This window comes from Microtus oregoni, unplaced genomic scaffold (assembly GCF_018167655.1).
Source record: "Microtus oregoni isolate MIOR12 unplaced genomic scaffold, Mior012 000044F_ref0000062, whole genome shotgun sequence".
NCBI classification, from domain to species: domain Eukaryota; kingdom Metazoa; phylum Chordata; class Mammalia; order Rodentia; family Cricetidae; genus Microtus; species Microtus oregoni.
This window is the reverse complement of record NW_024543218.1, coordinates 18,976,083-18,995,551: the sequence shown is the minus strand read 5'-3', so window position 1 is coordinate 18,995,551 and position 19,469 is coordinate 18,976,083. Positions and strand designations below refer to the sequence as shown.

General features: G+C 45.6%; 2 protein-coding genes across 2 annotated transcripts in view; one reads left to right on the top strand and one right to left on the bottom strand.

Annotated features, from left to right (window-relative positions):
- LOC121434711 (dynein regulatory complex subunit 6-like) overlaps nucleotides 1-11,003 on the top strand; it is a 182,443-nt gene extending 171,440 nt beyond the window's left edge. Inside the window, exons 19-21 of the mRNA XM_041633614.1 lie at nucleotides 1,159-1,293; nucleotides 7,818-7,981; nucleotides 10,802-11,003. Of these exons, the coding sequence (XP_041489548.1) occupies nucleotides 1,159-1,293; nucleotides 7,818-7,981; nucleotides 10,802-11,003 (501 nt within the window). The remainder of the gene's footprint in view (nucleotides 1-1,158; nucleotides 1,294-7,817; nucleotides 7,982-10,801) is intronic.
- Nucleotides 11,004-12,834: 1,831 nt separating this feature from the next.
- The window catches only part of LOC121434750 (protein FAM185A-like), a 28,516-nt gene continuing 21,881 nt past the window's right edge, over nucleotides 12,835-19,469 (bottom strand). The window contains exon 8 of the mRNA XM_041633704.1: nucleotides 12,835-14,529. Within this exon, the coding sequence (XP_041489638.1) occupies nucleotides 14,417-14,529 (113 nt within the window). The 3' untranslated portion in view covers nucleotides 12,835-14,416. The remainder of the gene's footprint in view (nucleotides 14,530-19,469) is intronic.

The window sequence follows — 19,469 nt, the reverse complement described above, 5'->3', positions numbered from 1 at the left end:
TGTGTGTGTGTGTGTGTGTGCGCGTGTGCGCCCATAGAGGCCAAAGGAGGGCATGGGATTCCCTGAACCTTGGTCTTGGGAACTGGGAACCACACTGTGGTCCTCTACAGTTAACTGCTGAGCCATTCCTCCAACTCCTCATTTTGTCCTTATATAATATCTGCAGAGTTATAGAGTCTTTCTAAATTAGCACATTAGCACAGACAGTACTGGGTTTCAGTGTGGGACTTTTAAGCAAATTCTGTTTTTGTTGATTCTCTTCCTTGTCCCCTCCCCCTCCTGGTATCATTCATCCTGCCTACCCCACCCCATGGCCTCCTTCTGCTCCGCATTACCTCCACTTGTTTAAACACAGATGGACGTCATACACTAAGGTCCATAGATGAGCTATGTGGGTTTTGGCTTTTTAAGTCTTGGTTACCTTGCTCAATTCAATACCTCCCAGCTTCAACCACTTCCCTGAAAATTTCCTGATATCAATTTTCTCTATGGTCTAACAAATCCCAGTGTCTCTGTGTGGCATGCTTTCATTATCCAATTAACCGTTAGCCACACACCGATGGCCGTCCAGGTATTGCTGTAGGGAAGCGGTGAGCTGCTCTGTGACAGATGACCGTGCTGCCAATTCAGAATAATGCTACACTCTAGGTATTATTCACACTAATTAGAAGAGAAATGGGGGTTCCAAAAGTGTTTGTTAAGTTCTCCTAGGTTGTACACAATGGGAAAAAATAAAAAGAATATGCTCTTTCCACCATCACCCCCAACGTATCTGCCATCTGCTCTCACATCCACAGCCCCTTTTATCCAATCATCTGGACAAATATAACCTGTTAATTACTGATATGCCAATCACATTTCATCATGAGTGACTTCAGAAAAACTGGATTTTGCTAGCAGGAATTTGAGTATTGATAAACTTATAATTTGACGTGTATCTTTTGCTAACCTGATTTTGGATGTAATATTTTGTTAGTTGTTTTGTTCATGGCAAAAATCTATATCGAAGGGTCCCAAATGAATACGCAGTAAACCACTGCAGGTGAGTTAGCTGCAGACAGACACAGTATTGGATCCACAGAGACTAAGGGAAAGTAAGGGGGGAAAGTTTAAAGGGGGACACAAAGCAAACCCTGCAGCCTTGGGAATCTCTTCCAGTCGTACTGTAGGACCTCGCTGCACCTGGAACACCTCGATGTCTCCTTCTGTACCCACCTCACGGACGAAATTATAAAAACCGTAGCCATCTTCTGCACGCGAATCACGTCTCTCAACATCGCGGGATGTCCAAAGGTACGTGCGACAGTCAGAGGGCAGTGCTGAGAGCGGAGCCAGGCAGGGCCGCAGTCAGGGACCGGACCTGACCTAGAACTCCCTTGTTTCTGTCACGGCGGCTGGGACCACTGGATGCTTCTTCCAGTCGCTGAACTGGAAATAGCTTGAGCATTTTATTTGTGCCAAAGTAGAACTTAAAAACATCCAAAACATTATTCTCATGCAAACTTAATTATGTACTGGAGATTCATTTGATTCATGAATGAGAGAAATAAAGTCAGGGTATAGAGCATTAGAAAACACTGGGTAGGAACTGAAGAAAGAAGGTTGAATTATGGGTCTCAGGTTAGATCTAAAATTGGTTACTATCCTACAGGGCAATACAGATAGAACATCGGGTTAGGGTTTCTACCAGACAGAAGTAATTTACCTATCTCGTGGGCAAAAAAAAAATACTAAGTGTTAACACATAACTTCACTGACTTTGGGCCAGAGTAAATAATAAACAGCATGGGAAGTAAAGGGTTAAATCTTTAGACCCTTCAGTGGGGTGGGCAGACGTGTCCCCATATTCCAACAAAGGGGCATGGAGTCATCTTCAGGCTTAATTTCAAGTGTTTGGCTACTTTCCTGACACTCGTTTATAAAAGACACAATGCTTACTATAACCACTGACTGTACAAATGCCTGCGGGGAGGGAACTGCCCACTGCCAGCCATCAGAATACGCAAATGGCTGGCACGTAAAATTACTTATTTTGGGGGGCGGTTTTCCGTGTATAAAGAGGTCAGAAATGGTCACAGAAGTCCTGTGTTTTGTTTTGAAAGATAGACTATTTCTTTCAAAGTCCAACAAAACCTACTTTCTTTGTCTTATAGAAACCCAAGTCTGGGTTAACAAGGCAGATCAAACATACACATACAATTTCTCTTGAAACCCTATCACAATTGCAGCTGAACAGTAGGGCCCATCTGGAAAAGAAAATTAGGAAAGGAAACAAGCAGCGAGACTGGGGGAACTCGAAAATAGTTGGACAAATTGAGGTGACCCAAGACAGCTCTGAACCCCACGCCACAGCAGAGAAAGCTGGGAACACCTGATGGGTTTTAAGCTTAGCAGTCCCGTAGACTTCAGGGAGGAGACTCCTTGGGAGGAGACTAAAGTCAAGCCTGGTTAGCATTCTGGAAGAGCAGAGGCCCAGGTCTCCTCTGCCCCATACCTCGGGGTGCACCTCCCCAACCAAACCAGAAGCGTGGGCACCACCTTCTCAATCCAGCTTTCTCAACCCCAACAGTGTGGAAGCTCCAGACAAGGCAGTTCTCTGCAAGGAGGAGGTGGTCCTGTCACCACTGGATAGCTAACACCCCTGCCCTCTAGGTACTGGGCCCCTAGCATCTGGACCTTGGGTTTCCATCTTGAAAACCAAGAATGTCTCCAGATACTGCCAAACGTCTCCAGGAGAGCAAAATTGTCACCATCTAGAGACAGTAAAGCAGCAGACAGTTTCTGTGGGAAACACCACGTTTAACTGTGAGTTTGGGCACCAAAGTGAAAGGGGAAACGAGGCCCCTGAACACATAGAGCAAACACGTAGGCAAGTTTTCTTCTCACTCAGCATCCAGAACTTCCCTTCAAGCAGGAGACTCTGCCAGCCCCCAGAGAAAGATGGAGAACTCTTAACCCAGCCTCTGCACTCGGTCTGTAGGAGAGGCCCACACTGGACACACAGCCTCCGCTCAGGGGCTAGCCCTCCACTGCTCATCACAAATGGCCTGTCGAGCATTCTCAGACCAGCAAGGAAGTCTCTAAACAGAAGATTAAAAATCCAAACATGTTATCAGGGAGATTGTGGAGGTGGTTAAAATAGGCAGAAGAAAGAGACCTTGAAAATGCTTGGGAACTGCAAGCCGCTGAAAGCTGGTTCTGCTACGCACACCCGCTAACTTCTATTTGAACAGCGTCGCCGGGTTCTCAGGGCCTGTGCACTCTTGACAGGCTGCAAATCCAGCTGCTTTTCTGTTGGCTTGAGTGGACTGAGGGTCTGGAACCTCCTAAGTCTTCACACTAATGTTTCAGACAAAGAAGAGGAGGCAGGAGGGGAGAAGATGTGGCAAGCAGGGGCAAACTAAAGCCAGAAACTTTACAGGAAAAACTTTTTTTTTTTTTTTGAGTCAGGGTCTTACACTTAGGCCAGACTAGCCTTGAACTTATCAATGAACTAGACTGTCTGTGGACTAGACACTGTTCTCCTACCTCGGCCTTCCAAGTGATGAGATTACAGGTGTGTGCCACCATGCCCAGCTACATGATCTCTTTTAATAATGTATTCAGTCAGAACAAGGGAAACGATGTTTTTCTGGTCCGTGTCACCTGGTTCTGGAAGAGAAGCTGCAGTGGCCACCTGATTCTGCATGTTGGCCACGAGAGCTCACGGCACAACTCGGGGGAACTGCTCCAGCTCCAGCACCAAGTAGGCAGAAGATGAGGGCAGGCTTTCCCGAGGCTCTGCTAACAAAGGCTCCAAAGAGCACTGAGAAGAGAGGAGAGGCTTCCTTCTTTACAGAGACAGAATTCCTCTAGAAGCTAAGGGATTCCCCTTGCACCTTCAGTAAAGAATATCCAACATAGATGAACTGACATCGAAAGCATCACTCTGTACTTAACAGGAGGGGAAGAAAAGGGAAGCGCAGTGGATTCCTCAGAACAGTCAGAACTGGGCGTGGCCTTCCCATCCAGGCTGTGCTAGTTGATTCAGAAGCAAAAAGGAAATTGATTTGGGCCAATCTGGTGGCTCACTCGCTTCACTTTGACTAATTAATTCTACTCATGTTGTTTTTGAGGGGCCATAAAGTATGTTGAGAGTCTAGCTCACCATTCCAGCTGCCCACAGGCGATTTCAGTGTCTGTTCTACCTGTCTCTGGGAAGGCTGGCTTTTCCCGGGAGCCTCCTCACCTCCAGGTCAATCGGCAGGGCTGGGCCCTCATCTCCATGGCACCGAGATGCCAAGGAAAGAAAATGCCCGAAACAAAGAATAAGGGGAAAAGAACGAAATCAATGACAATAATGAAATATTTATTCAATTCATCCCTGAGGGAAAAAAATCTCAAGTAGGCAAGGGGTAACTGTTAACCACATTTGTGTTGGGGGTGTAGGCGTCAGGACGCAGAATCTCTGTAGGCTGGTTATGACTTGTCTGAAACAGAACACACTCATACACAGCAAGTGCCATGAAGCATGATTTGCAGAGAGATCGAAGGCCAAATGAGGTCAGTACTCCCCAAAGCCCAGAATGGCCGCCATAGAGGAAAGTCTCCACCAGACACCCACAAAGCCCAGAGTGGAAGAAGTCTTCACCAGACATTGATTTCCCTCATACTGTAGCCGAGCCACTTAGCCTCACCCGTGGGTTTTATCCCGAAGGGGAAAATGACAGCTAAGACGAGGCACCGAGGGGCACCCTGTTTGCAGGGCGACTGGAGCAGAGCCGGGGTGTCCAGCCAGTCCCCCAGCTCAGGATGCTGCACTCCTGCAGTCCAGGCGTTCTCTGGAGCTAACGACTGAGAAGGAGGAGCCACCTGGGTGAACCCAGCACCCACTGGGAGACTGCCAGGCTCACGAATACACTGGAGAAGCCGTGGTTTAAGTGGGGACCACCCTGGAGCCCTTATGCGTTTGCACACGCGGTCCCTAGCTGGCGGCACTCATCAGAAAATTACAAAACTATTAGGAAATGGAATCTTGGAAATCCTTTCAGTTTAGAAATTTCAACATAGTCATAAGACAGAGGTTTTATAATGGTTATGAAATATGATCAATGGATTTTTAAAAATCATATATTAGCATGAGATGCCCGACATGTGATGTTGGATAATGTATATAATCTATTGCTATGCAACCAATCACCCCCTGAGATTGATGGCTTGGGCAATGCCTATCTTTTTAAACTTTAGAAAATATTTTAGTTTTAATTGTGTGTGTGTGTGTGTACGTGTGTCAGTGTGGAGGCGTGTGCACCGGGCTGCAGTGCCCACAGACGCCGTTCCCACTGGAGCTAGACTGCAGGCAGTTGTAAGCAGCCTGGTATGGGAGCTGGAACCAAGCACAGGTCCTCTGCAAGGGTGTACCCACTCTCAACCCCAGAGACGTCTCTGCAGCCCAGACCTCTCACATTTTATTTGCTCCCAAGCCAATGCGTCAGCAATCTGGGCCGGTGTCTGGTTGGTTTCCTACCCGTGACTGCTGGGGTTGTTCATGTGGCTGCAGCCACCTGCTGCCTCCACTCAGAGCTGCCTGTATGTGAGTCCTCAACTGAGGAGTTCTTTGACTGGACATGGTGTTGCCCTCCTACAGTCTCCTTGAGCTGCTTCTAGCCAGCAACGCATCACAGGAACAAGAGGTCAAGCAGAAGATGGTAGTGTTTTTAGCATGTTGATACCTTTTTCAAATTTCCCAGAACTTAAGACATGTTGTAGAATGTTCAAACGTAGTTATGTTTTAAGGTGGCATATTCGTAACTTTGTTTCTCCTTCGCTAATCTTTAAGGTAATACGCTTCTATTTCTTCCAAAATAGGAAATAAATTTAAAGAAACCAAAAGAGTTTTCCAGAGACACAAGGGAGCCGTGTTGGGAATAACAATCTGTCCTGTGAGCCAAGGCCAGGATCTTGTATTCCCAGGAAAGTTGGGGATGTTAGCCAACTCCTCTCTGCCCCTAGTTTCCAGCCCTTGAGTCATAACCCCCCAGACATCACTTCCCTATTGGACACACAGAACTTCCGAACTATGGACGAGGGCTCCTTTTCAGGGCCTTGTCAAACCCTCCCACTCCACGTCCCATCACCTCATTGTCCTATAATGCTGAAGGAGGTTTTTCAGCGACACCAGGTCTGCAGAGACCCAGACAGCACGGCAGGGATGTCTGAGGAATTTTGTGAGAACCAGTTACAATTCAGAGCCTTGGGTCCAAGCATGTTCCAGAAACGGGGAATACTTAGACAATGACAGCATCTGTTTTCCCATATTTAAAAAGTATACGTTTCAAACCAAAGGGCTTTTCTGCATCATTTTCTTAACTTTACGTTAAAAAAGCAATGAGCTAAACCTCATCGTGTATGTGTTTTTAATGCATAAAGTAGGAAATTAAATCCAGTTGGGAAAATTCCTTCGGGGAGAGTAATCTCGTTTACTCTGCAAGTTTCAGTTCATCTATAAATCAAGAGCTGAACCCCAAGTCAGTGAAGTAAACTAGCAATAGAGTTGAATTAGCTCTGCAGGGCAGCTGGACAGACTTGTAGATCACGGAACACGGCCAAGATCCATCTGAGCCGGCCTTGCACTGTCTGTGGCATCTGTCCATCTCCCTCTTGCCCCATGCCCACTCTGCCTTTCTGGAACCGGCCACTGGGATGTTCAGACCTTTCTGACGGAAGCTGGATCCCGTATGGAAAAGAGCTTCAGGCAATGTATGTTTGTAGGTCTGCAATACAATGCTATTAAGCATACATCTCCACACTGGTAGAGCTTCACCGATGTCAAGCATGGAAGGCCCCACTGCACAAGTATGGACAAGTGTTCACTGCTAAAGGAAAACTGACAGCGTTTCTCGTCCAGACCAGGGCATGCTTAAGTGAAAAAGAACAAGATCGCGACTCCCCGTCGTGTCCCTGGAGGCAATTTACTCTTCTCCTCTTATTTGGAAGTAGTTAAACCTCAGGCTTGGCTTATCATGGAATAAACTTGACGTGGGAGTCTTCTGTTTTGTGTTGATTTCATTGATTAATTAATAAAGAACCTGCTTGGCCTTTGATAGGACAGAAAATTAGGTAGGCGGAGTAGACAGAACAGATGCTGGAAAAAAGAAGCTGAATCAGGCAGTCGCCATGATTCTCCCACTCCAGACAGACGTAGGTTAAGATATTTCCTGGTAAGCCAGCTCGTGGTGCTACACAGAATATTATAAATGGGTTAGATCAATATGTAAGAGCTAGCCAATAAGAGGTTAAAACTAATGGGCCAAGCAGTGTTTAAAAGAATACAGTTTCCATGTAATTATTTTGGGTAAAGCTAGCTGGGCGGTGGGAAGCGGCCTGCTGCTCCTCACTACATAAACTAGGGAAAGAAAGCCTGAAAGCCTGCCAAGGCCTTGGTTTGTTTGCTATGGCCAAGTGCTTGTCCCCTCCCCTACACTGGCCACCAATGTCCAACTTTAACAGCCCACGTAACAATGCCACACAGTGGGGACTGGGGGGGGGGGGGTTAGACAGGTTTAGAAGAGGTCATGAGGGGATGCTGGTTGGAGTTCTCCGTGCCACTAGAGCATGGTATGAGGCAGCTATCTGCAACCCTGCACCTCACCACACACTGTAGGGGCAGCCATTGTTCGTGGTCTTGGATCTCCCAGCTTCTCTGAAGGATAAGAAATAAGTGCTTGATATCTGAGCCACCTAATCTATCCTATTTTATTACAGCACCCTAAGTTAAAATACTGCTATCCTGCGGGCCAGGGCTGCTCAGTAACTGCTCTTCCTCTGGCTGTGTGCAGATTACTGATGGAGGTCTGGAGGCGTTATCTGCAAAGTGCCATTATCTGCACATCCTGGACATCTCTGGCTGTATCCTCCTTACAGACCAGATCCTTCAGCACCTTCAAATAGGCTGCAAACAACTCCGGATCCTCAAGATGCAATACTGCATGTCCATCTCCGCGTAAGTAAGAGCTGGGTTCGGCAGGGCTTGGAAACGCCTGGAGAGCATGGCGCGTGGCGGTACCATAGGAAACGGCAGGATAGCATGGCGTGTGGAGGCGCCATAGGAAATGCCGGGAGAGCATGGCGTGTGGAGGTACCATAGGAAACGCCGGGAGAGCGTGGCATGTGGCGGTACCATAGGAAACGCCGGGAGAGCATGGCGTGTGGCGGTACCATAGGAAATGGCAGGATAGCATGGCGTGTGGAGGCGCCATTGGAAATGCCGGGAGAGCATGGCGTGTGGCGGTACCATAGGAAATGCCGGGAGAGCATGGCGTGTGGAGGCGCCATTGGAAATGCCGGGAGAGCGTGGCGTGTGGTGGTACCATAGGAAACGCCGGGAGAGCGTGGCATGTGGCGGTACCATTTGTAAGATGCAACCATTTACATTTTGACTGAAACCAACATTCTGAGTTGAACCAGGGATGCCCTTCTAAAATTCACCTTATGGTTTTATATTCCTTTCACAGAAGGCTTTTACTTTCAGCACCTTCCTGTCTATGGTCAAGCAGACGACCAGTTACTTCTGCTCCTTACCTCTTAGTTGTAGCTCTGCTGCTGAAATGCAGCCCACTCGGTTCCCCTCCCGGAGTAAAGCAGCTCTTTGACCCCAGACTGGAAGAACTTGGGGCTAGGGGAAGTGGACTCCTTCCGAAGCCTCGCTGCTTCCTACTAGGGCCACGGACCCACTACTTAGTTGAGGTTGCCTGTGGGTGGAATGGCGGAAGAGCTGGGGTGAGGACTATAACCCCCCCCCCCACACACACACACGCAGTAGAGCACACACAGAAATGCATGTCCCCCGTGCACTTCCTGTGGCCGTGGATAAGGGCCTGGCTGCTGTCGCTCTTTCCCGTGACACTGCCACAAGCAGTGGCCAAACCCTGGCGACTTTTCTTCCTTGTGATTCTTCTCAGTCCCCTACTGTTGGTTAAGTTTTATTTTTAATACCATAATTTTCACAGAACCTCTTGTCACGTGACCAGATGGATAACCAGTACATTGCATAATATACTCATAACTTTTATAAGGCTTAACAAATCTATTAAGGAGCACTGAATTTACGCCAGCTTCTATCTGACTGAAGAACTATATTACACAATCCACTATTTATACATCCCCAAACTTAGCACTGTGTTCTCAGCCCCATTATGGATGAGCCACAACTCTTTAAAACCAGTGCTTTCACACAGAGAAACCCTGTCTCGAAAAAACCAAAAAAAAAAAAAAAAAAAAAAAAAAAAAAAAAAACCAGTGCTTTCGGAAACCACAGGCGACAGATAATTGGATCAACTTTCAAGTCCTTTAACCCTAAACAAATTCTCCCCGAAAGTCAAGGGCACTGCTGTCTCTGAGTGTAATGTCCTTGCATCAAAGACAGGGCTGGCAGGCTTGCCACAGCTTTGTTCGCTATTTTAGTTCTCACTGTAGACATCGTTTACTTACCTAGTGAAGTTTATTGCTAGGCTCTTGTGTGTGTGTGTGCGCGTGCGCGCGCACGCGCGCGTGTGCGTGCCTGCACACACGTACGTGTTTGCTTTTCAGTTATCATCAATGAGATCATCCCTAGTTTATTTTTGTATGTTATTGGTATATTTAAAAAGCTACTGGGCTTTGGATGTTGACTTTTTGTAACTGGATATTTTATTGAAAGTATTTATCAGACTTAAGAGTTACTGAGAAAAGTCACTGGGGTCTCTTATAGTGCATGATCATATTGTGTACAGATAATTTGAGTTCTCCTTTTCTCCTTATATTCTTTTCATTTCCTTTTCTTGCCTTACTGCTGTGGTTAAGAATATAAACATGATGTTGAAGAAGGGTGAAGGGAGTGGACACTTGTCACATTTTTGATTTTAGAGGAAATGCCCCCCCCCCATTAGTATGCTTGTTATAGGTTGTCGTAGTCTTGTTATGTTGAGGTATGCTCTTTCTACCCTTAGTAGTTTTCGCTTTTGAGTCTTTGTCATAAATAGATATCTAACGTTGTCAAAGGCCATTTCTCCATCTACTGAACTAATCTGTGAGTTGAGTCTCTTTATGCTCTGTTATGTTTATTGGTTTGCATGTTACACCATCTTTACATCACTGCCATGAAATCATCTTGATTATACTAGGTGATCTTCTTAATGTGCTGCTGCATTTGACTATGAATTTTTACATCTCTGTTCATCAAAGATGAAATGTGTATCTGTGTGTATACACATGCACACGTGTGTTGTTTTCTTATTTCTTCCTAAGAAAGTCTAACAATATTTTTTAATCATTTGGCTATGAACCTATTTGAGTGACAACTTTCCAAGAAAGATATATCCTGGAGATAAAACTACATGGACTTTTAGCAAGTTCATGGGCCTTCCTTCCTAGTAGAGTCCACCCTGCATCCACAGGGGTTTGTGAGCTCTGAGTACAAGGTCCTTTCTGACACTGTCAGCCATCACAGGGAGGGGAGGGAGATCAGGTTGTTCCTCCATCAAAGAAACCAGAGCTGCATCAGGCTGAGCCTGAACTCAAAAGCGCTTTGACTTCGTGTTCCTGCTCTTTGGCCCGGACAAGGACATCCTCACTGCCTGGTAAGCCCTGAATTGGCTGAGCTACAGATCCTTTCCCCTAGGGTGCCCTATCGTTTTACACAACTCCCAACTTTCTCTCACAAAAGCGAAGCCCTGCCTTGAATGTGACTGGCGATAATGTGTTTCCAATTCCAAATTTGGTCAGGTTTGAAAACCGTAGGGTTTCCTTTTCTGCAGCTTGCTAACGCTCAGCATGGTTCTTGCAGGGCGGCAGCTCACAGAATGTCCGCTGTGGTCCAGCATCAGGAATACAGCTCCAGCAACCCTCCGAGATGGTTTGGGTATGACTCCGGCGGCAATCCTCTCGCGGAGCCTCACAGTAAAATGCCAGTTAGAAATTACTCAGAACTGATAGTCAAAGAGGCTTTCAGCAGTGATGAAGAAAGTCCTGACTCCAACGTCAAATAGGAAAAACACAACATCTGGAACTGATTTTGATGTTTCTCCATTTGATGTTCATATTGTTAGTTGCTGGCTTCCAGTAACAACACAGAAAAGCCACATGCCTCTGTGTCTTACTTCAAAGCAAACATCACCTCTCTCTCATGAGACCCCACGGTAACCCGGTCAATTTATTTACAAACATTTATTTATTTAATGAATGTGTGCCCGTGTGAGACTGTGTGTGTGCAGAGTCCACAAAGTCTGAGAACTGGTGTCACAGAGGACTGTGAGAGTTATGTAGGTGCTGGGAACTGAACTTGGGTCTCCAAGGCCAGTGAAGACTTTTGACCACTAAGTCATCTCTCTAGTTCCAAGCAAACTAAGTTTAGTGAGATGATCAGACCCAAGGTTACAACATAGGAAACAGCTTGGAAGACATGGCTTTTGTTCTTTAAGCAAGTAGGAAATGCTCTCCAGACAGGACAAGAAAGTGGAGATGGCCACTGAAACCAGTCAGCTCTGAGGATCTGTCAAGCTTTGATATACATGACAGGGACATTTTCAAAGGCAAAAAGAAGCTTTCTCATAGTTTCCAGACACTTGACAATAAAGGAGAGCTAAAAATCCCTAGATTGAACACTCAGAAACAGGAGCGATGTGGCCAGAAAGGGAACTGCTGGGACACTGGCTGTGTCTTCTCAGCATGTCTGGGCTACACAAGGATGCCAGGAAGACAAAAACAAAACACCTTTTAGTCTTTTTCCGTGAAGAACTGGCCTTTAATTTCCTACCTGAAGACTAATTTAATATGCTTCTATCATGTTTTTTTCCATTATTTGACCCAGTATCTTTACCATCATAGATCTGATGCTGCCAGACAGGCGGACACCTTTTCTGACCGCTACACCCACGCTGAGGCAGGAGCCTCCTTTCGCCTGGAGCAGCCTTTCGCCTCCTTCCTCAGTCCCCTATCTCTTAAATGAGGTTAGCCTGTTTACCTACGATTTGAAACAGTTGAAACATTTAAAAGTTTTAAAAAGGTCTCTCACCATATTATTATTGAGTATCCCGTATCAGTTAAAGGTTTTTAAATCATTTCCCTCCCTCTTTCTGGATGTTTTTGGAATCAGTGGTAGAAAGTCCATGGGAGTCAAGAGCAAAGGGATCTGTTAAAACAGCAAGTTTTAAATCTGCACCAAATGACCACAGTACGAGTGAGACCTTTAACTTTGGCGTTTGTGGCAGCTGTGTGAGGGCTGGCTTCAGGAGTCTGACCCCTGATGTTCAGTGCACACAACTCGGGAGACATAAAAGAGGCAGCTGGTTTCTAGGAGAGAAACATTTGCACGGGGAAGACAAGGTCAAGGAAAACAGACCCCGCTATACCATTGAAGAAACTCAGCAGGTGTCTTATGGTCAAAGCCTGTTCCAAACTCTTAATGTCTTTTTAATAACAAGAATGAGGGGCCTGTTTGCTCATCCTGAGGAGGTAAACTTCAGAGCTACAGAAATGGACTGGAAAGGCAGGCGTTAGAAAAGCGGGCTATGTAAGGAGCCACTGTGTACAGCCCACTAGTAACTGAGCATCCTCAGCTGAATTCTAATCCATGGCCTTTGGGTTGTTGTTGGCTACTTTTATCAACTTTATTTTTAGTCATGAAATGTTTTTCTAATTGCCTAAGAGTGGGAAAATATTATAAAAATTGCTGTACTGCCTCGTCATTTCCTTTGCTTAACAGCTCACCGCACAAGCACCGCACAGAATGTCCCAGCATGTGAGACAGTCCATTTTATATAAATTCTGTTTTATTAAGAGTAAATTCTAAGGGGACAGTCACAGACCGACAGGGCGGACTTTATTTCACAAACAAGATATTGTTAAGAATGTAAAGAAATGGGACAGCAGTAAAAGGAGACTTACTATAAATAATATCTAGAAAAGTTTATTTGAAATCAGTGTCTAATCACTAATTTATCAAAATCAAAAATAATCCAACAAATTGATCTGCTCAGTGTAGTATAGTTAATGTTGTAGTAGCCATTTCTAAAGAAATGGAGTTCATAGAGGAATTCTATAAATTATAGCCCGCCTTATAAAAGTGATTGTATCTTCATACATCTCATGATAGAGTAACAGTTCTTTCCCACTGTGAAGACACAGTAAATCAGAAGCAACTGCTTCTCCTACATGAAAAGTATTTGATTCACAACTTAAAGACAGTGCTACAGGAGGTACTAAGAAACTCTCTCACGTGGGCTGCAGTAACAATCCTAAGGTGACTGACACCTGGGCCTTGACACAGTCATCTCTTGAGTGGGCGTCGTGGAGAGGATGTGACATGCCCAGAATCATGTTAAATATCTTGGCCAACCAAGCAGAGCTTTCTTCAGCTTATACGGAAGTCAGACGTTCAGAGCAGGAGGGCTCCGTGTGTCCCCACGAGGAAGGAGATGGCATACGGAAAGAGTGACCCTTTGTGGAAGGCAGCGAGACAACAATGTCACACAGGCATAAATGCGATTTCCCTATAATGTGAGTGAACCTGGGAGCCTTCTCCCTGCAGCCCCAGATAACATCCAGCTGAGAGATGCACGGAGCACAACGCCCACATCACCAACTATAAGCTGCTAAAGGCCATCTGAAGTAGTTAAATCTGGTAGAACTGTTCTTTTGCCCCCATCCAAGGATTCGCTTTTTATTTCTTCAGTAACTTGTAGCTGATAAATTCTGAAGTAAAGCATAAGTTTTAAATTGTGTGTCACCTGAAGCAGCAGGAGGAAGCCTTACGCTGTTCCATTCAGGTTGTGAGCCGTTCCTTTGTGTGCACATCATGCTATCTGTGTATACTAGCTGTCCGTCAGACATGCAGCGGCCACACTGGCCTTCCAGCCATCACAGTGGTGTTACGGTGCCAGAGTCCAGAAGTCCTTATGTTGGTAATGGCTCTAAGGTACAGTTGTAATGACATTTGCATTGGGTCTGACAAAGAGAAGCCACAAAATGCTTTTAGGAAAAATGTAAAAGTTCTTGACTTGGTAAGAAAACAAATCATATGCTGAGGCAGCTGGGCCCTATGGTCAGGGTGGATGCACGGGTGGGACCCTGCGAAGAAGGAAGGAAGCATCTGTTTGCTATTGGAAGAACTGCCAGAGTTTTGCTCGGAGTATGTAACCGCTTAGTTGAACAGAAAAGGCATTCAGCTGGCATGTGTGTTATTAAGAAACACGGTTTACAGGAGTTGACACTGCCTGTGGTTTCAGGCATCCCGGAGGCCTCAAACATGTCTTGGGGCTTCTGTAACTTGGAACACAGCAATAGAAAACAAACTGTAGTCAAGTGCACCTTTGCGGAACTCCCGAGACAGCTCGCCAGCATTCCCGCTGATGCTGTTGTCTGCTACACCATGTGAGAATTGACAGACACGGCCAAGCCATTCTCAGTTCGACAGTTTCAGAGACTGAAACCAGCTCTGATGTTTAAAACTCACGGTGCCTTTGGGGGCGACGGCAGTTATCCACCTTTCCTGACTCCTTGCTTGATTCATGAGTCCTGAAACACAGAATTGCACCACGTTCAGTTTAGTAGCGAAGAACAATATTTAAGCAGACTAATCTTACTTGTTTATCTCAAAAAGGCAGAAATGCCTAAGAATGAGCACCTTGTGGAAACAAGTCAGTCAGGAAAGCCGTGAAGAGCGGATGTGGGCTGCTCCTCGCTCACTCCGTCAGAACTAAGGTGAGTTGTCACACTGGTTCTAGTGCAGGCTGCGTCATTAAACTGCTTGCATCTGAGGTGCGCAACACAGTCAGTCTGACAAGTGTGGAGCTCTCTCCCCACAAGACAGCGAGCACATCAGCCCTCCTACATCTCCTCACACACTGTGATCTATCCGTACCGTCCCCCACAGGCTGCATTACAGGCTTTATCACCAGCTGCACTATGGGAAGGTGGAAGCTTCCTGAAGTGGGTCCCGTCGTACGTAAGTCTTTGGTCACAGGAGTGTGCCAGCCCCTCTTTACACTCTTCTCATTCTGCAGCCCCGAGGTGAGCAGCTGCCTCAGCACACACCCACAGGTAAAGGGGCCACCTGCTGATCAGAGACTGGAGCTCCCCAAACTGTGAGCTCAGATAATTGTTACAGTAACCAAAGGCTGGCTAACATACTTTCCTGCCCAGGAGCCAACTGTTCCCTCACCCCACAACCTAGCGATGACTGATCTGCATTGTAACTGTGATTATTTGTATTTACATAAAAAGAACTGTACTTTTAAAATTTTCTGTTTTTCTTTTTCCAAGGTAACAGGCTGTATCCATGTCCACATTGTAGCAGGCAGCTTCCCCCAAGCATCAACACTTGTTGAGTGTTCACGGTGGTATCTGTAGAACTTCGGGAACAGCTCCTCCTCGCCCCCATTGTCCCCGGGGCCTCAGCTTAGCCTTCTCTCTGCATCCTGCTGGGCCCCTCTGTTTCCCCCTCCTGTCCTGGGAACAGTGGCAGTCACACAGCGAGATGTTTTCTCTCTCCCCTCTGCTGCTCTAGTTACTGATCGCCTCTGCCATCAACACACCCTGCGCAGTCTCTCATGAGGGCCATGGAAGCGAAACCAGCGACGACGATGGAACCTGAGGGAGCTGTGGGTATGTTCCTGCATCCACCATCAACACTTTCTTTTTCCTACGGTTGTTTCCCTGTTAATACCATGAGACAGTCTCAGCTGAGGACATGTTCCTTTGTACTATGTGGTCTTTATGTCACACTCCAGGTTCTCTGCATTCTCGCCTCCCTTCCCTTCCCCCTGAACCACAGTTGGGAGCGTGTCCTGGATGCCCTGCCCCTGCTCTAGAGCCACTTCCTGGGTCGCTTTCCCGTGCGCTCTCCTTGTTGTGTTTTCGATACACCCAAGCCCGCACACCTCACCTTTGCTCCTCCTGCCCCTCCCACTCTTCCGCGAGGGTCGGCTTCACCCCTGCCTTTCTTGTATCTGTGCTGCATTTGATAGGTAGGTCTTACACTGGTGGGTTTTCTACAATACAGAATTTCTTTTTCTAGTGATTCAAATGAACATGGAGGAAAGACTGGAATTCCTTAACTTTTCATCGTTGAACATCTCTTAGCACCAATAATAAAGCATCAACAGACATTCCTGGCCTTTTCCTTAATATCCAGCCCTCATCACTGCCTCAATATGTGTGTTTGTCTTATGGAGTAAGAAGCCGATCAGCCCACTTCCTTCTGCGCAGGAGAGGCCAAGAGCAAGGCTGCTGCTGGTTACACACGACAGATGAGTTACTTCAGTGACCCTCCACACTCCACGGCCGGACATCACAAACTTCTGTCCTGCCAACAGGTACTCTGGCCTGCGTCTGTGCAGATGCTCGTCTGACTTGTGCGGTTTACAGATCCTTCAGATCCAAGTCTGGCAACACACCAGAGCCTAGTTCCAAAACCTTATCCTTACATGTCTCTCTAAAAATGGAGACATTTTCTGTGGATAAAGAAAGGGCAGATGACCATTCTGAGGCAGTGTATTTTCCAGTAAGTGGGAAGGACAGTCGTCTACACTGCTCTAACTCTGCCGTTTGCCCTCTAGCCTCCTGCTCAGATCCCCCAATATGTCATTTCCGGTTCCTTTAGTTAACTCAGAACATACCTGTTTTTTTTTTTGTCATAAGAATTTAATGAGTGAATTCATGTAAAACACAAACAACAGTATAAGCCATTGCATACGCTGTATGTGAGTGCTAGTATCACTATCTTACTTCTATCAGATGCAAAAATATTATTAAATGTACAATTTTTCAAATTATATTTTTCTAGAAGCTAATGAAATCGAGCAATTCTTAACTTGTATCAAAATAATCTATAGTAGTAAAATGGAATAAATAACAATAGAACTCAATTCATTTGCTATAGGTGAAATATGACTTGATGGAGTGGGTTATCTATTTTTTCCTAGTTGTATCAGTCATCACCCAGAGTAACTGAACTTGTCTGGTCAGTATTCTGCGGGAAGCATCATGCAAATCTAACATCTGTGCCCCAAATAACTTCTAACCTTTCTGGCATGTGAACGTCACACTTTAACTTAACACTACAGAACACCAGAAAGACCACATCTGAAGTCTAGGAATAAATGAAAGAAAAGACTCCGTCGTCAGTGTCTCTGGCCATATTTAATAAGATCATAAAAGAAAACGTTCCCAAGTTAAGGAAAGACAGACACACGTAGCACACAGCACACCAAAGGCAAGACCAGCATAGCCCAGCGAAGACAACGGTCACAAGCAGAGGACACTGAGAGCTGCACAAAGAAAGAACACAAGTCCCACACAGAGGAAAACCTACCAGAAGCTGACTTCTCAATGGAAACTTTAAAAGTCAGAAGAACCTCTAAGAACATATCCTAAAATACCACGGTTACCAGTCTAATTACTGTGCCCAGGTGTAGCGAGCTGCGTGGTGTCACACCTGATGGAGATGTATAGTCAACTCCTGAGATGGCTAAGGCCTGACCTATGCTATGATCACGCAATGATTATCAGCTGCCTGCATATGCGTGAACCTATGGGCAGTGCCCACCTGGCAGTTCGGGGTTGGCAGCCCGTGCCTACTTAAGGGCTGGGAAAGGTTTGCCCAGAGAGAGAGAGAGAAAGAGAAGGAGAAGGAGATAGATTGCTGTGAATAAAGTCCCGAAAACTGCTACAAGAAGAGCTCCGGGTGTTGTGTTTTTCCTTGCTGGTCGAGGGTGGACGCGACACCCAGGAAAACTATCGGCCATAGTCAAGGAGAAATAAAAACTTGCCATGGTATAAACAGGCTGAAAGAAATCGTCTCCACCAAACCAGCTCCACTTCAAAAACACTGGAACCAGTGTTGCTTTGTACTGGAGAGAGGAAGGAGTAAGTGTAGCCAAGAGACCAGAGAAAGAAGGCAGATGGAGCCTTAGTTACTGGAACACAAACTGAAAACAAACAATGACCCGTCTACCCGTCTACAACCGAGATACACCTTTTCGATAACTTTACACATTCACGGCCTCAACTCTCCAGCCAGAAGACATGGGCAGACTGTAAGGAAAAAAAAAAAAACATCTTTCTGTTGTCTACAAGAAACTCAGCTTTAAAGACTGACAGAGCGGAAGGATGGGAGAGTGTTGTAAACACACGGGGCCTGGAAGTGGACAAGCTGTCACAACCGCAAATGTATATGCACCAAGCTGCAGAGTACTGCCAGAAGTAAAAGCACAGACTACCTTACACCCAGTAGGTGACTTCACCACTCAACTTTGACCAACACACAGGTCATCTGGACAAACAAACTATAATGTCAGAATTGAATGACTTATCCACCAAGCTGACCTAACAGGTCTACAGGAAATTCTACTCAAATGCCAAGTACAAGCATTCTACTCAGCAGCCCATGGAAACGTCTCTAACGTAGATTGCATCCTGGGACAAAAACCAAATCTTAACACAATCAGGACAAATGATAAAATTCCATGTATCTTATCTGGCCATGGTGCAAAAAACTTAAAAGCAAAAGCAAACAGTTTTCTCATAATTACACAAACTTGGGGAGCTGAAACAACACATTACGAAATGATGAATGAGTAAAGAAATCAAGAAAAAACATTCCTGGGACTAAATGAAAATGAAAACACAGAACAATAAAACCTCTGGGGAAGAGATTAAAAGTATTCCTTAAAAGGGAAATTCATTAAGTCCTAAGTCCCACTGCTTACATTGAATGAACTCAAATAAATGACTTAATGATACAACTCAAGAATTTGGAAAAGCAAAAACCAAACAAAATCCAATATATGGCAGGAAATAATAAAAATCAGGGCAGGAATTAATGAGATAGGGTCAAGGAAAATTCAAGTTAAGAGCTGGTTCTTTGAAAACATAGGATTGAAAGTCTTTTGGCCAAACTAACCAGAAGAAAGAGATGATATACATTAGCAGAATCAAAAATCAAAGGGAAAAATTACAACAGATACAAAGAAAGAATACCATAAGGAGATTGTTTAGCAGCCCATACTCCATTAAGTTAGAAAACTTAAATGAACAAATGCCTGTATTTACCCAAACCACCACATTTAAACTAGGGAGAGTTCAGCAACACAGACCCAAAAAGCCCAAGCCCAGAGAGATTCATAGCAGAACCAGAATTTCAAAGAAGTGCTACAACCAGTACTTCTTAAATTATTCAAACAAACAGAAACAGAAGCGATACTTCCAAACTCCAATGAAGCCAGTATTAGTCTACTAGGCAAACCAGATAAATCCCCAAGAAGAAAGAAAACTTCAGGTCAAAATTCCTGAGGAAGCCGGGCGATGGTGGCGCACGCCTTTAATCCCAGTACTCGGGAGGCAGAGGCAGGCGGATCTCTGTGAGTTCGAGACCAGCCTGGTCTACAAGAACTAGTTCCAGGACAGGCTCCAAAGCCGCAGAGAAACCCTGTCTCGAAAAACCAAAAAAAAAAAAA